The sequence below is a fragment of the Antechinus flavipes genome, chromosome 1 (genome assembly GCF_016432865.1).
Source record: "Antechinus flavipes isolate AdamAnt ecotype Samford, QLD, Australia chromosome 1, AdamAnt_v2, whole genome shotgun sequence".
Classification (NCBI taxonomy): Eukaryota; Metazoa; Chordata; class Mammalia; order Dasyuromorphia; family Dasyuridae; genus Antechinus; species Antechinus flavipes.
In genome coordinates this window covers 340,383,958-340,398,851 of record NC_067398.1, presented here as the reverse complement: position 1 = coordinate 340,398,851, position 14,894 = coordinate 340,383,958, and the positions used below count along the sequence as shown (strand labels likewise).

The following is a 14,894-nucleotide window of genomic DNA, read 5'->3' as shown; positions in this document are numbered from 1 at the left end:
TTTCCCTCCCTGGGCCACTGCATCTCAAGCCCTTCCCTATCTTGGAAGAGAAGCTACTTACTGACTGTGGCAAAACTAAAAAGCATTTGTTTAAAAACAGCTTTCAGACCTGATTGTTGTTCTCGTATATGAAAATACATCTATGCTTCAGAAGTCTGGTTATATCTCCCAAGTCTCACAACATAACTTGAAGCCAAATCCAGTAAACACTTTTCATTTACTAAGGGCAGGAGTCAAAGTATCTTCAGGAAGAGGAAGAAGTACAATTCAAGAATATCTTGCCCTCTCTGCATGCTCTACATACATATACATTCACACACACTCACAGTCCCCACCAATTACACATCATAGAATTGTAAAATATTTCAAGCTAGAAAGGATCATAGAAGGCATCAAACCCAACCATTTTACAAAGGAAGGACCTGAAAAAGGGAAGTGACTTGTTCAAAATCACATAGCTAACCGAGGATTTTCAGACTCCAAATCCTGGATTTACCATTATTCTACATTTTTTCCATAAACCCCAGGCTGATTTTACTTGTGGGTAGTTACCTCATGTTGTCTTCACCTTTTGAATATACTTTTTAAAAAAGCTTTTTATTTTCAAAACATATGCATAGTTTTCAACATTTACCCTTGCAAAACCTCTCTTTTCTTCCTCCCTTCCCCCCACCCTCTCCCCAGATGGCAAGTAATATAATATATGTTAAACATGTTCAATTCTTCTATACATGTTTCCACAGTTGTCATTCTGAATAAGAAAAATAAGATCAAAAAGGAAAAAATGAGAAGGAAAACAAAATGCAAACAAACTATAACAAAAAGTGAAAATACTCTATTGTGATCCACTCTCAGTCCCCACAGTCCTCTCTGGGTGTAGATGCCTCTCTCCATCACAAAACCCATTGGAACTGGTCTGAATCATCTTATTGTTGAAAAGAGCCATGTCTATCAGAATTGATCATTGCATAATTTTGTTGTTACAGTGTATAATGATCTCCTGGTTCTACTTATTTCACTCAGCATCAGTTCATGTAAGTCTCTCCAGGCCTCTCTGAAATCATCCTACAGATTGTTTCTTACAGAACAATAATATTCCATAACATTCATATACCATAATTTATTCAGCCATTCTCCAACTGAGGGGCATCCACTCAGTTTCCAGTTTCTTGCCACTACAAAAAGGGCTGCCACAAACATTTTTGCATGTGTAAGTTCTTTTCCCTTTTCTAATATACTTTTATAACACCATGAGCTATCATTATAGGTTGGAGAAGGAAATGGCAAACCGCTCCAGTTATCTTTGCCAAGAAAAGCCCAAATGGGGTCACAAGAGCCAGATATGAGTGAATAATAACAATAACAAAATCATTATAGAAGCTTGTGGCTTATCATCCTACTTAACTACAAATGTAAGAAGGTAGGAAAATGGACTTAATAAATTATCTACTCCCTTTGGTGCCTAACACATGCTTTGCTAACCTGGCTTCTTTTTGTTGTTTTTGAATGAATATAAAAATGAACTGAAATGAATAGAATAGAATGGAATGCTGTCCTACCCTAAGGCAGAATTTAGTTGGGTCAGTCTTTAGCCCTGACCACACACAGGCAAGTAAAAAGCAGCTCTGGACAGGAGCTTACCAGACAGAACAAATCACCTCCATGTGTACACACAATTCAGATAAGAGAACTTCCTTGAGCCATGGGTTGGCAACCTGTAACATACAGGTCAAATTTCTTGGCGTGTAGAACAGGTGCCACAACAATGACCCCCTCTCTGCTGCCAGGAGGATTCAGCAGCTGGCTTAGATTCCCATCCAACTCACAAGTTAGTCAGCAGGAGCTCAGCCTGTCCTGCTTCACAAGTCTGACCCCCACACTCAAATGTTCCCCTTAGGATTCAAGGCAAGTGGTCTGAGATTACCATTCCTTGATGCCATTAGTAATCCCTTGGCTCATCATTCCCACATGGGCCCTAATATGCCAAAAAGGCAGGTGGTCCATAGCTTGGCACATTCTTTCCTTTCAAAGGACTGCCAATCCCTAAATTAAAGCCACAAAGATACATAGGAATAAATGGATACAGGACTTTAGTTGTACTTTAGAATTATAGGAAAATTCAATTCCAGAAGTAGGATCTTAGAACTAAAAAAGCTCCAAGTGGTCATCTAACCCAACTCCACAAACAGTGCAGAGGTTCTCTCTACAATATCTGCAATCGGTGATCCTCTAGTTTCTGTTTGAATACTTCTAGTGACAAGGAGCTCACTGTCTCACATGGTGGTCTACTCAATTGCTGGGCAGGAATAGTGAGGAAGCTCCCCTAACCTCCTCCTTAGAACCCAAACTACCTGAGATGCTATTCATTGGATTCTACTTCTCCATCTTTCCTCACACCCTGGATTCCTAAAGAGCAAAATTTTTCTTCTCTGTGACAGCAATCTTCAGATATTTGAATGTAATAGAATCATGAATGTGGACCATTCCTTTACCTTGACCCTGCATAACTTATTTTACAAATGAAGAACTGAGATTCAGGGAGGTGATTTGCCAAAAGTCACACAACTAATAAATCTGCAAACTAGCTCCTCTGATTCCAAATCTAGCATGGTTTCTACTGCATAATGTTGCTCAGGGATCCAAATTCTTCTGCTTTCTTTTCCTCAGGCTAAACTTCCACAATTCCATAGGAAAAACAAAAAACTTTTCTCACAGGATATGGCTTTGAGTCACCTTACCCTCCTTTTCTCTCATAACCCTACTTCCTGTGTCTGTGTCTTTCCAAGCACAGCATTTCAGTAAGGAGAGGCACTAATATACACATCCATCCCAAAGTATAAGGCATTTTTTCCTCACAAATTCGTATTTTAAAATAAGATATTCATACAGCAGACTTACCTGTCTCAGAGCTGAATACTGTTGTTATGGACTAGCCCTATTCCAACAAAAAACAAAGAAGTTATTTATTCTCCACCTTCTTGTGAAGATTAATAGGAATTCCAAAAGCCATTGGGTCACTTGGGGGAATGTTCCACAAGTGTCTGTGAACCAGTCTCCTGAAGAGAATTTTTGAATGATTTTGCTGAACTGCTTCTGTTTTTTTAAATTTATTTTTATTGCTTCTTCCAACATCAATTATGTAAATAATAGTTGATATTTATATAGCACTTCCTATGTGTCAGACACTGTGCTAAGCACTTTCCAAATATTCTCTCATTTGATTCTCACAACAACCTTGAAAGGTAAGTGCTATTATTATCCTTATTTCACAGATGAGGAAACTGAGGCAGACAGAGGTTAAATGACTTGCTCAAGGTCATATAACAAGTAAGTGTTTGAGGCTGATTTTGAATTTAGGTCTTCTTAATTCCAACGCCAAGGATCTATGTATTGAACCACCTTTGTTGCCCCGCAAGGGTTCCCTGGCTGGGCAAAGGGTTGGGGGAAAATATATTCAGAAATGAAGATTTTATGAAAACAAAGTATCTCAATAAAATGCTTTAAAAAATAAAAGAAGAATCTAGAGAGAGCACCATTTTAAGGGAAGGTCTAAATTGATGACAGAATTCTAGTTCTATCTAGAAATGTATGTAATCTATGTAAGGCCAGAATAGAGAACCATTCTTTGCTTCTGTGTAAGATTAGTCCTGCTTTTCTCTTCCCTTAAAACTGACCACTGCCCTATACACTAATGATGCACAGACTAATTGGACCAAAAGACTGGCATTTTCAGCAACTGAAGACAAATTTACCAGAAGCTTTGGTCACTGGATGCCTCTTTTCCTATCTTGTGATGTCCAATGAAGCTTAGGTAAAAAAAAAAAAAAGATAGTCTGTGGTTTTGGAGCTAGAAATGAACATAAACTCCTTTGTAACCACTTTCTTTTTCTTTCTAGTCAGAAGAAATAAAGAGGAACCAGTCATTAGACTCAGCTCCCTTTCACTTCTCATTGAAGATGCTGCTACAGGTCCCAGGAGGAGAGATGAATACAAACTACCAATCCAGATTGAGCTCCCGCAGAGTCCCTGCCGGGAGGGGACTCACCAAGAGACTGACTCAGAGATACCTTCTTCAAAGAGCAGGTACCTCCCCAGAGATCTTAAAGATTTCAAGCTGGAAAGAACTTTGGATCTAGTTCTTATTTAACAGATGAGGAATCCTTAATTTAACAGATGAGGAAACTGTGGCCAAGTAAGGTGAAATAGATGGCAAAGGTCCCAGGGAGAGTAATCACCAGGGGCAAGATTTAAATCCATATTTTAAATCCATTTAAGTCCAGTACTCTGTCCATAACGACATACTGGGTTTAGAGTCACAAAATCTTAAAGTTGTAAGTGGCATCAGAGGTTACCTAGTTCAACTCCTACTTATTTAAATTGGGATTCAACTCTTTAATACTGCCGATAGATTATCATCCAGCCTCAGTGATGAGTAACTCAAAATTCAAGTTGCAGTGCTATCACAGATTCATTAGGTCTTGGGCCAGTTAAGTTCCCTTCTCTGTACTTCAGTTTTTTTTTCAGTAAAATGTGGGGATTGGACTAGATAATCTTTGAGATTATTTCTAGTTCTGGCTTTCTGCAGCTTCATAGGCTAGATTCTTACTTTTTAAGCTAATTTTTAGAGCTAGAACTTTAGAGCTAGTAGAGACACTAATAGACTATCAAATCCAATCACTTTTTTTTTTTAACAGGTGGGTATCCCCCGCTCATTTTCAAACAGAATTTTCACAGTAGAGCCCAATTCAACTGTATCTCTCAGATTAGATAGATTGTATCTGGTGGGATAGATACAGCAACCATCTTCAGCTATATGTGGGACAAAAACGAAAGAAACTACTGAATTGATGTCAGTGATAAATACCAAGTCTTCCATTTTGATCTCACGGCTTTTTTTCTATAATTATTCACTGAAATAGCCTATCCTGGACTCAGCTTAAGCAGTATTTGGTACTGGAGTCCACAGTGGCACCATTTTCAGTTTCAATGTTCTGGTCAGGATGTGAGAAACAAAGTTTTTATTCATTATGAAAGATTCTCTTTGAATGCAACAGTACTTAACAGGAAAAGGGGCCACAGCCATCATCTAATCCAATGTCAACCTAAAGCATGAAGCCCTGCTATGAAATTTCTAACCAAAGGTCATCCTCATGAAGGTTTTATGAGGAACTGATTGTCTCTCAAAGCACTTTGTCCCATTGCTGCACAACTCTTGTTATCAGCCAGTAGGCAAGATGAATCCTTAACATTTTCTATTTGTTGGGAGACAGAATGTTTCATTTTTGTCTTTTCATCCTTAAGACCTGACACAGTGCTACAAACAGGAAGTGCCTAATAAATACTTACCAAAAGAATGAATAAGAACTTAAGCAATGTGGAGTCCCTCATTCAGCATCACCCATAGCAAATTCAATCCCAACCCTATAGAAAAGTAAGGCTAAAACTTCAATAGCCTTGCTGAATAAGATCTGATTGTTGGATAATCATGTGAACCCTTCTCATAAGGCTTCTTATTGGCTTGTAGAAGATATTTCATGGCATTAGGTTTAGAAGTGGAGTTAGATCAGGATCAAGATATGCTTTTGATTTAAGTCCCTAGTCTACAGGTTAGCAAATATTTACAAAATTCTCTCCTGACAGTTACATTGTTATGTTCCATACCCCTCAACATGCTATCTAAATGTGAGTTACTATTAAGATTGTTAGGATCAAGATTAGAGGAAGGCATCAGGGTGGAAATAGTCAGGACTAAAGTTTAGTGTTTCTTCAAAGATGAACTAAAACATAGAACAGATTTAATTGCTATTTACACTAAGCGTTCAAATCTCTTGCCTCACCAGGGTGCTTATAAGGCAAAATCCAACATGTGCTCTTTTCTTCAAGATGTACATTTTGGTATATACAGAATTTGTTTTGGTTCCAAAAGGGTTCAGTTCCTTAGATCACTTCCTAATGACAGGTCCAACCTCCTTTTCTCCTCATCATTACTGCAGGCAGATAGACTCCTACTCATCACCCAGGTTGTCCTCTACCCTAAGATCACAAGCACCCTCATCCACCCCCTCTGCTGGTTTGTCTGGGCCCACAATTCAATGACAGTTCCTGGCATAGGTTACCTTCAAGATCTGCCTGTGACGTCACTAGAAATGAAGTCTACCTTTAATAAGAGTCTTTCTCTCATATAGAACTGTCCTGGCTGCATTCTGTGCAAAACAGAGACATGGCAAACTTGAGCCACCACCGAGCTCACATAACCCAGCCTGACAGGCTACAGTACACAAAATCCCACCCACCTCCCTCTATAAATAGGCCTGTGTAGGAGCAACAGTACTCACCAAAAAAGTTCTATTGCAATTATATTTTTAAAAAGAAAAAGTAAATCAATAAGGATACCCCCCTAAGAAGCTTCTTTGCACTGGATTTTATTTAAACTGACAGGCACACTCAAAATAACTACAGTCCTTTGTTGCCACACCATCTCCTAGAAAATGCTTTCCATCCTGAAACAAAGTGTGAAAAGTTAAGGACTTATTTAAAGAGCGACCCTTTCTCCATTCAAAGCACTACTCATATTCAAGAGCAGACTGCAGCTTGCTAGATGTGACATTCTGACACAGTCTGTTTTGTCAAATCCAGGGACAGTTCCCAATCCCAGGCCAGTTGCTATTTTGGCCATCTCCATTTGTACAGTTGGTTTACAACTTGTAAACTGAAGAAACAAATTGGATTATCATGGCTCTCCATTCTGCTATCTGATTCCACCCCCCCTCCCAATATTATGCCCAACCAAGATTCCAAAGACAGTATTGTTTCCCATGCATCTATAGCTGTCTAGAAAGTGGATCAAAGTTTCTCTAAATCTTGTTTAGCTCCAGGTTCCCTAACAACCAATAAAAACGAATTGCATATGCAGTCTTTCTTGTATAAACTCTCAAGCCTGTGCATATGGCCATTTTTCTTCTCAGTACCAAGAATTTACAAGGGAATCTCTTACTATATACATTAGGACCCAATATGATCTAGAGTTCTTTGCTGTAAGCTGATCTTCTCTACACCTGTCAGATCCACAATTGCTTTTTTTAGATTTTTTTCCCCTTAACCTCTGTACTTCAAGTCACATACTTGGAACTTTCATCTGTTGGAGGTCAGAGCCTCCATCTGTATTGGCTGATATTCATTAAAAATCATTCATTCATTCAGTAAGTATTAAGTTCCTGCTACATGCCCACCACTGTGTTACTAGTTGGGTGGGCATACAAAACCCAAAATAAATTAGTACTCCCCTTTTAAGAATTTACATTTCTCTAGGCAGACCAAGAAGTTCAGTAGGTTGAAATACGAAATAATTCTCTGGTTTGAGCTGATCTTACAAAGTGAGATCTAACCAGCAGAAGTAGTTCAAGTTTAAAGAAGGCATAAAGTTGTATTGGGGGAAAAAGAAATCTATAGAAGAGGACAGTGTTGATTGCAAAAGGGATGAAAGAATGGGGATTGCCTTTTAAGATCTGCACCAGAATGAACCATGACAATTGAAAATACAAATGAGGTTAAAAATAATTCTCTTGAAGTGATGGAAAGAGTTCATACTCCCTCAAATCCTGCACATAACAAATGCTCATTTTCCTTTCCAGAGTGATCAAAAAATCACTATGGAAATTCAACATAGGATTGAATTTAAATTCAGGTTCTGTGCTGTCCCTACAGGTCTTTTAAGAAGAAGACCCTTGTCATAGGCCATAAAAGAAGGACTATGTGTTTCTGGTATTGAAGTAAAAGCTGAAAGGAGACTAATCTAACGGAACTTTGCTATTCTAGTGATGGAACTCCATCTTCATCATTTCCCAGCCGCAAAGCCCATCCCTATTCCTATCCAGAACCTTACAGTCAATTTTTTTTGGAAGGTGCAGCTCCCTGTTATTTTCTGCAGAAATGTTTAGGTTAGGTCCTCTATCTTCTCTTAAACTCTCATGGTTGCTTCCTCTTCTATAAAGAGACAAATGAAATCTATACAGATTGTAATTCACATCTCAAGAGCTTTAGGGAGTTTTAGGAAAGCTGGATATCTGGAGATAAACTGCTTTTTTTCCATCACTCCCTCACTTCCTCCCTCCCTTTTTTCCTTCTTTCCTTACTCCCTCTTTTTTCCCTCTTCCTTCCTTCCATTCATTTCTTTTTCTCCTTCCCTTCCATCTGTCCTTCATTCTTCCATTCTTCCCTTTCCTTTCCTCCCTTTTTACTTTTTTTTGCCTTTGATCTTTCTTGCCCTTCTTCTTTTCCTCTCTCCTTTTTTCTTTTCTTTTCTTCTCCCCTTCTTCCCTCCCTCCCTCCTCCCTCCCTCCCTCCCTTCCTTCCCTCTTTACTCCTTCCTTCCCTCTTAGGCACAAGAAAATAACCTTTCTGTTATTTCTACTTCCTATATTAAAAAAAAAACAACAACAATGACAACAAAAACTAGCTAGAAATCTCTAGTTCAATCCCCAAACAATGTTTTTTCTCTGGCTAGATTTCAGAAAACTAAAATTCAGATGCAAAGATTGACGTAACTGAATAAACAAAACAAACCCACACATACAAAAAGAACTGCCAGAAATTTGGAAGAGAGAGAGAGAGAGAGAGAGAGAGAGAGAGAGAGAGAGAGAGAGAGAGAGAGAGAGAGAGAGAGAGAGAGAGAGGGGAACTCCAGGACACAAGCTAGTCCTATGATCAGTTTAGTTGTTTTTTTTTTTTTCCCTCCTTCATAAATACCTTCAAATGAAAAAAAAAAAAAAAGAGCTAAGGAGACATTTATTGAAAGCTGGCCCTGATCTCATTTGAAGGGCTAATCCCAACTAGTAGATTTATGTACTGGATTTAGATCCTAGAGCCTTTTATCCCTTAGTTCTCAAACACTGGCACTTGGACCATTTTCTTTTCCAATGACACAGAAGCCTGATGGGGAAGCATCCACCTCTCAAAGAGGGTCTATATCATGTACAAAATGGTATCTATTTATGTCTGGAATAGGGGCAGAGGGAGTGGTTGTAAAGTGTCATTTACAGAAAAATAAATTATACTCAAACTTAACAGAACCCCTAGATACTTGGAACCCTTGGGACACAGACAAAAAAAAAACCCTACTACCCAGTGTCCTTATTACTTGATATAACATAGCTTGATCCTAACAGTACATTCTCTTCAGGCTTCATAAACTGGTCACTAAGAAGGTCCAGGGAAATCCAATTCACACAGTGTTTGGATTTTAGAAAAGAGAAACATCAGTTTTTATTACTTTTTTTGAAGTTCAGATTTCTCATTTATATTTAATATTTATATAACAAAATGCACAAAGTTCAGAAAATGTAAACAAACATTGGTTATCCTTACTTCTTCTTGACTTCCTAACTTTGACAAGGAAAGTTAGTGTGGAAAACATGGATGGCTTTTTCACCCCTGCCTTATTGCTCTCAACACCAAATCACTCCAGCTCTGTGCAAACTAAAAACTGAGAGACATCCAACGCCCCTAGCAACCACGATGGCACAGCTGCCTGAATAAACCCAGGCCTCAGAAATGCAAGGCTGCAAAAGTGGGGGTGGGGGTGCTTGAACTGATACTGGGAAGATCTACTAAGCCTGGAAACTGCTGTTCACTGCCTAGGGAATTCATAACATACATAGTTCAATCTATAGATCTTCCCACAACCCCTTCCCCATTACCCCTCTACATAAGGCTGGAGCTCTGTAATTTAATAAAGCATTTGTCAAAGCTTTGGAAAGCTTGACTTCTTAAGATCAATGTCCTGACCATTATGACAGATAATTCTAGTGTCACACATGATTTTTCTCATATTTTTTCTGAAATTCAATTTTCACAAAATTCACTTGTTACAAGAACTGGAAAAGAAGAACACATTTCTTTAGTCGAAGATAAAATCAGCTGGGGAGATGGGAAAGGGAAGTGAGGGATCTATCCTCCTCTCCAGTATGAAGTAGAAATTAGAGCTAAACAATTCCAGGTGGACTACAACAGGTTCTCAGCCAATGCCACCTATCTACCAAATAGCCATTCTTGATGCTAAATGAAACATGCAAATTTTCCTTAGAAATTTTACATGTTTATGTCAATATTCTGCCTCCCCTTGTAGTCTTTTAAATAAATGCTGCTTCTGTTTTGAGACATGGTCTTTCCCCTCCTCCTCTAATGACTTTGCAGTCATCCAGGTAAATAAATATTAAAGAAGTCTCATTTCACTGATTCCGAATCAAATGCAGGTAAACCGTTAAATTTTCCCAGAATAAAATACAAAATTTTCCTAGTTTTCTAACAAGAGATAGAAGTGTGAAGTGGAGAGGAAAGAACGGGACTACATTCTCCTTTTCCTACTTGGATAGCCTGTTTTTGAAGGCTAAAATCATGTTAACATTATGCCTTTCTAGTGCTTCCTCTCACAGAATCGAGTTTATAAATGCCCTGGCGAAACACAGCACTTCTGAATAGAGAGGGGCATCAAGGGACCAGGCTTCTCTAATATTGCTCCAGGGAATCAAGGTCTCCAACAACTCAGAGCAACGGGATGCTGGGAGACAACAAAGTGTAACTAACTGCTTCGAGTCCATCCCAGTCATTCAGAAACACCAAGTTTTCCCAAGCTCCCTTGGCAGGTGGGTTGCCCAAACCACAGGCCAACTTCCCTGATTTAGACGTAAAAAGCCACAACTGCACCCTTTCCCAAGTACCTCCCAAAGCCCGTAAGTCCCTCCCGGGATGCAAAGTCTTGGAAGGAAAAAGGAGTCTTGGTGTCCAGGCAAGGCAGGGTAGGGCAGAGTAGGGCAACAGGGTCAGCACTTCCCAAAGGAAGGTAGAACAGCCCACCTTTCCCCTTTCCCTTTTCGATGCCGTGGACACTTCGCGCCTAGCAGCCTGAGACTTGTGTGCCCCTCTTTATGAAGTAGCGGCCCCAAGGGGGCATATGGACTAGAAGGGAAGGATATGGGTTACAGACCAGTCTGAGGCACCAGCTCCGCGGCCGCGAAGTCTGCTTGAGGCAGAAGAAGACTGTGGCGGCCAGAGCTGGGTAGGGGACTTGCTCCTCATCCGCGGCGCCCAGCTCCGGCTCCGGTTCTTGCTCGGGTTCGGGCTCGGGCGCCGGCTTCGACTCCGGCTCCGGCTCCGGTTCCGGCGCGCACTCACGCTCCTGCTCCCTTTCCCGGGCAGAGGACGCCCCCGAGGCCACGCTGCCTTGGAGAGACTTGCTGCCGCTGGCCGCATCCTCCTCCTCCTCCTCCCCAGGCTGGGCAGCCTGGACCGACGCGATGGGCACCCGGACCTCGTCGCTAGCCAGCGGCTGCAAGGGCTGTTTCCTCTCGCCATCAGTCATGATCGCGGGCGGCACCTGCGGGAGGGAAGGGGGAGGGGGGGACGACAAAGGCAACGCTGACCATGGGGGGGGGCAGCACCTCTACCCCCTCCCCCTACCGCCCCCGGCCGGCCCCGCCCCAGACAGCCGGGGAGGGGGGAGGGCAGGGAAAGAGGGACAAAGCGGAGAGGAACTGGGGTTGAGGGTGAAGATGGGGGCTGGGGGGATTCCCAAGTACCTAGGACAAACTAGGGGCCAGGAGGCGGTGGCAGAAATGGAGTCTAAGGACATCCAGCGCCCCACTCCCTCCCACCTCTCCCCCGACTTCTCTCCACATAGACACTCCGCCAGAGCAGAAAGCCGGCCCGGCCGGCGGGCGCCGGGGGTTGGGAGCTAGGAGCGTGTGCCACACCGCCGCCCCCCGCCCGCGGCCGCCTCAGCGTCTTTGTCTTTCGTATTAAAGCAAATGCTCTCTTAGACCGCCCCCCCTCCCAGCTCCTCTCCGGTACCCCAGGACCCGCTCTGTTCTTCCCTCTGCTCTGATTTCCCTAGTCTTAGCCCCACCAGGCCAGGCTGGGTACTGGGCATTTGCGGTCCCCTAACCCACTGCCCCTCCAGGTTACGGGGAGCTGGAAAACCGAGGGAGGAGGGGATTTCTGGAAGAAGGCACCCCCTCCCCCAAGTTGGATCCTGGCTTCGGGGAAGTTCCAGAGAGGCGGAAAGTGCGGGTCGACAGCAGGGCGGGCAGGGGTCGAGCTGCGGGGTCTTGAGTCCCGAACCCGGGACTAAGTGCCCTAATGGCTCTTTCGAGGCCTCACCTAGGTCCGGCGACCAGATGGCTCCCCACGAGCATAGCCGTGACGTCCAGTTCACCGCGCACCAGGGCACGGAGACACTTCCCGGGAAGCCAGGACAGCGCCCGCCCGGACTCCAGCTTTGTAAATCCACCAACCACTAGGAGAGAGCCCCGGACTAACGCGCGGTGTCGCGCGCTTCGCGTCTCCTTCGCTAGCTAGCTCCTTCGCGGTCCCTGTCTCTCTGTGTCTCTGTGTCTCTGTCTCAAGCTGGCTCAATCCTGCCCCCACCTCCTCCGCCTCCCGGAGAGATGCGCCCTCCCCCCGCCTCCCAATTCCCGAGGCAGGCGGACGCGCAGCCTCGGGACCTGTGGTCTGGCCTCTGGGAAGTCAAGCTGGGGCGCGGACCGGGTGGTCAGGCTGAGGCGCGGGGGGCCAGGATGCCGTGGAGCTTCGGTTGTCAGCTCCGGAGCCTCCCTACTCTGCTCCGCTCCACTCCGCTCCGCTCTGCTCCGCGCCGCACAGCCCAGCCCAGCCCAGGAAACTTCGGCTTTACCAGCCGGAGGAGGGACCGAGGGAGGAGGCAAAGAGGAGGGGCTGGGAACCCGGCGAAGCCGAGAGGGAGTGGAGTGGGGTACGCGGCGCGGATAGCGGAGGCAGAGTAGCGATGGAGCCCAGGTTACCCCGTCAGCGGGGTCTCTCTCTTTCCTCAGTCCCTAGCTTCTCTCTCTCTTCCTGCTCTTTCTTTCTCTCTTTTCTCCTCTCTCTTTGTCTCTGTCTCCGCTCTCCCCTCCCTCTGTACCAGTCTCTGCTGTGTCTGTCTCCGTCTCTTCTTCCTCCTTCCCTGGCTCTGGGTCTAGTTTTCTCTACTCTTCCTTCCTCCTTGTCTTTCTTCTCTCTCCCTCCTCCTCTGTGTCTCCTCCACTTATCTACCTCAACAATCCCAGTCCCATTCGCTTTATCTTTCTGTACCTGTCTTTCCAACCCCCATCTCTACCCCTCCCCCCATCCCTCCTCTCTCTCTAGGTTTTCTCTTCCTTCAGCCTAATCCTCACAAGGTTCCCCGTTAGGTGATTGCTGGCCCTGGAGTCAAGGACCCTGGGATAGAGGTCGGAGGGAATGTGAGATCAGGTGATGGAGTCCTGCTCCACCCTACACCCTTAATGTCCTCGCGTCAGTCCTGGGGTCCCTGGAAGGCTCAGAATCTGACGCTTACACCTTGAAAGAAGTGGAGACGGAGGTTTTTCCCTTCTTTTCTTTCACTAGAATTCCTGAACGGGAAGGGAGGAGGATGACAATATTCCACCATTCTTCCACACCCCAACTTGCTCCATCTCCCCTCTAACTCCCCTTCCCCACACCAAACTAAGAGAAGTAAATTCAGTCCCCTGCTTTCCAGTCTTAGATATCCAGATGTGAAATGAATACTGTGAAATGAAGGAAAGACCCCAGAAACTTGTCCTCCTTTCTGAGTTCCAGAGAGGAATTCCAGAAGCTTGTTCTGGGGTAAAGGGGTGCAAGAAGAGTAAACGTCTAAGCCCGCCTCTTTGCCTCCCAACCCGTAGCAACTGGCACGGATAAACCGCAAGGAAGACTGGAGAAGATTGAGAACCCTTGAGAAGCGTCTTAGAATTTGGGGGAGACTTAGAGGGTTTACATCTTTCTGCTGTACTCTTTCTCAGTGTCATCAAGCGGGAAGGGCGTTCAAGGGGTCAGGCGTGGGAAAGCCTCCCCAGCCACGGGAGATTCTTCGGGAAGCGGTACCCAGCGAGGCTCCCAGTCCTGCGCCATCGCTTGCGGGGGCTGGACATTGCTCTACACCATAGACGAGAACAGCCTCTAGCGGTTTTTGTCTTCCCCCCTTCCCCCCATGCTCTTCTTTCTCTCTTGCCTCTCTTCTCCCTCCGTCCCTAATCATTTAATTTGCAAGTGAAATTCTCCGCTATTTCTGTTGTATCCATCTTCTCACCAATTCCCCGGTCCGGCTTTAGGAGCTGAACGCAAAAGGATCACCAAGGCAGAGGAACTACAGGCAAAGTCTTGAGCTAAGAAGCTCGGCTTCTCAGAAGCATGTGTGTGTGTGTGTGTGTGTGTGTGTGTGTGTGTGTGTGTGTGTGTACTGTCTCGTTACTGTGGGTGAAGGTTGTCCGTTGCACTTTTTTTTTTTTAATGTCAAACGAGATACTGTAGGTAAGATGCATTTAAATGCTATTTAAGAACTATAATAATGCTGACTGTTGTTCGTGTGTCTAGGATGTGCTTATAAGCATCTATGATGGATGTTACTCTATTGTGTCTGTGTGTATTATCTGGGTTCTTTTAGCTATGTGGGGTCTTCCTGGGAGTACTCCCCCTTTCTGCAAAGGTACTGTGACGTTCTGAGATCTATAGGCACTGACCGAGGCCCGAAATTCTCCCTAAATTAGAGCGTTGACCTCTATTGAGCAGTGAAACTGACCCCTACCCCAACCTCCCGGAGTACTGCAGACTTCTCTGGAAGGAACAAACGGGCTTTTATTTATGTGCCCAATTCTGAAGCGGATCACCACCGTCTGACTCTTTGCTACCCACGGAGCCACAATCACAACCAGACAATGGGTGCTATGCCTATTCTGACAGTGCTTCTTCCTATGCAGCTGCCCTAATAGGTCCTACCTTTCCTTTCTTTCCTGTTAGTTACACTTATCTAGTTCACTCCACCCCCATTTTACAGATGGGGAAACTGAGGCCCCAGAAAGTATAAGGAAGTTATTTGCTCAATGTCA

At 44.0% G+C, this 14,894-nt stretch overlaps 1 protein-coding gene across 1 annotated transcript; it reads right to left on the bottom strand.

The window, feature by feature from the left end:
• Positions 1 to 10,439: 10,439 nt before the first annotated feature.
• Positions 10,440 to 13,207, bottom strand: LOC127543364 (procyclic form-specific polypeptide-like). The gene is made up of 2 exons (XM_051969391.1): positions 12,154 to 13,207; positions 10,440 to 11,371 (listed from the first exon to the last, which is right to left on the bottom strand). The coding sequence occupies exon 2, from the start codon at positions 11,354 to 11,356 to the stop codon at positions 10,892 to 10,894; it is 465 nt and encodes a 154-aa protein (XP_051825351.1). The 5' UTR covers positions 11,357 to 11,371; positions 12,154 to 13,207; the 3' UTR covers positions 10,440 to 10,891.
• Positions 13,208 to 14,894: the final 1,687 nt, after the last annotated feature.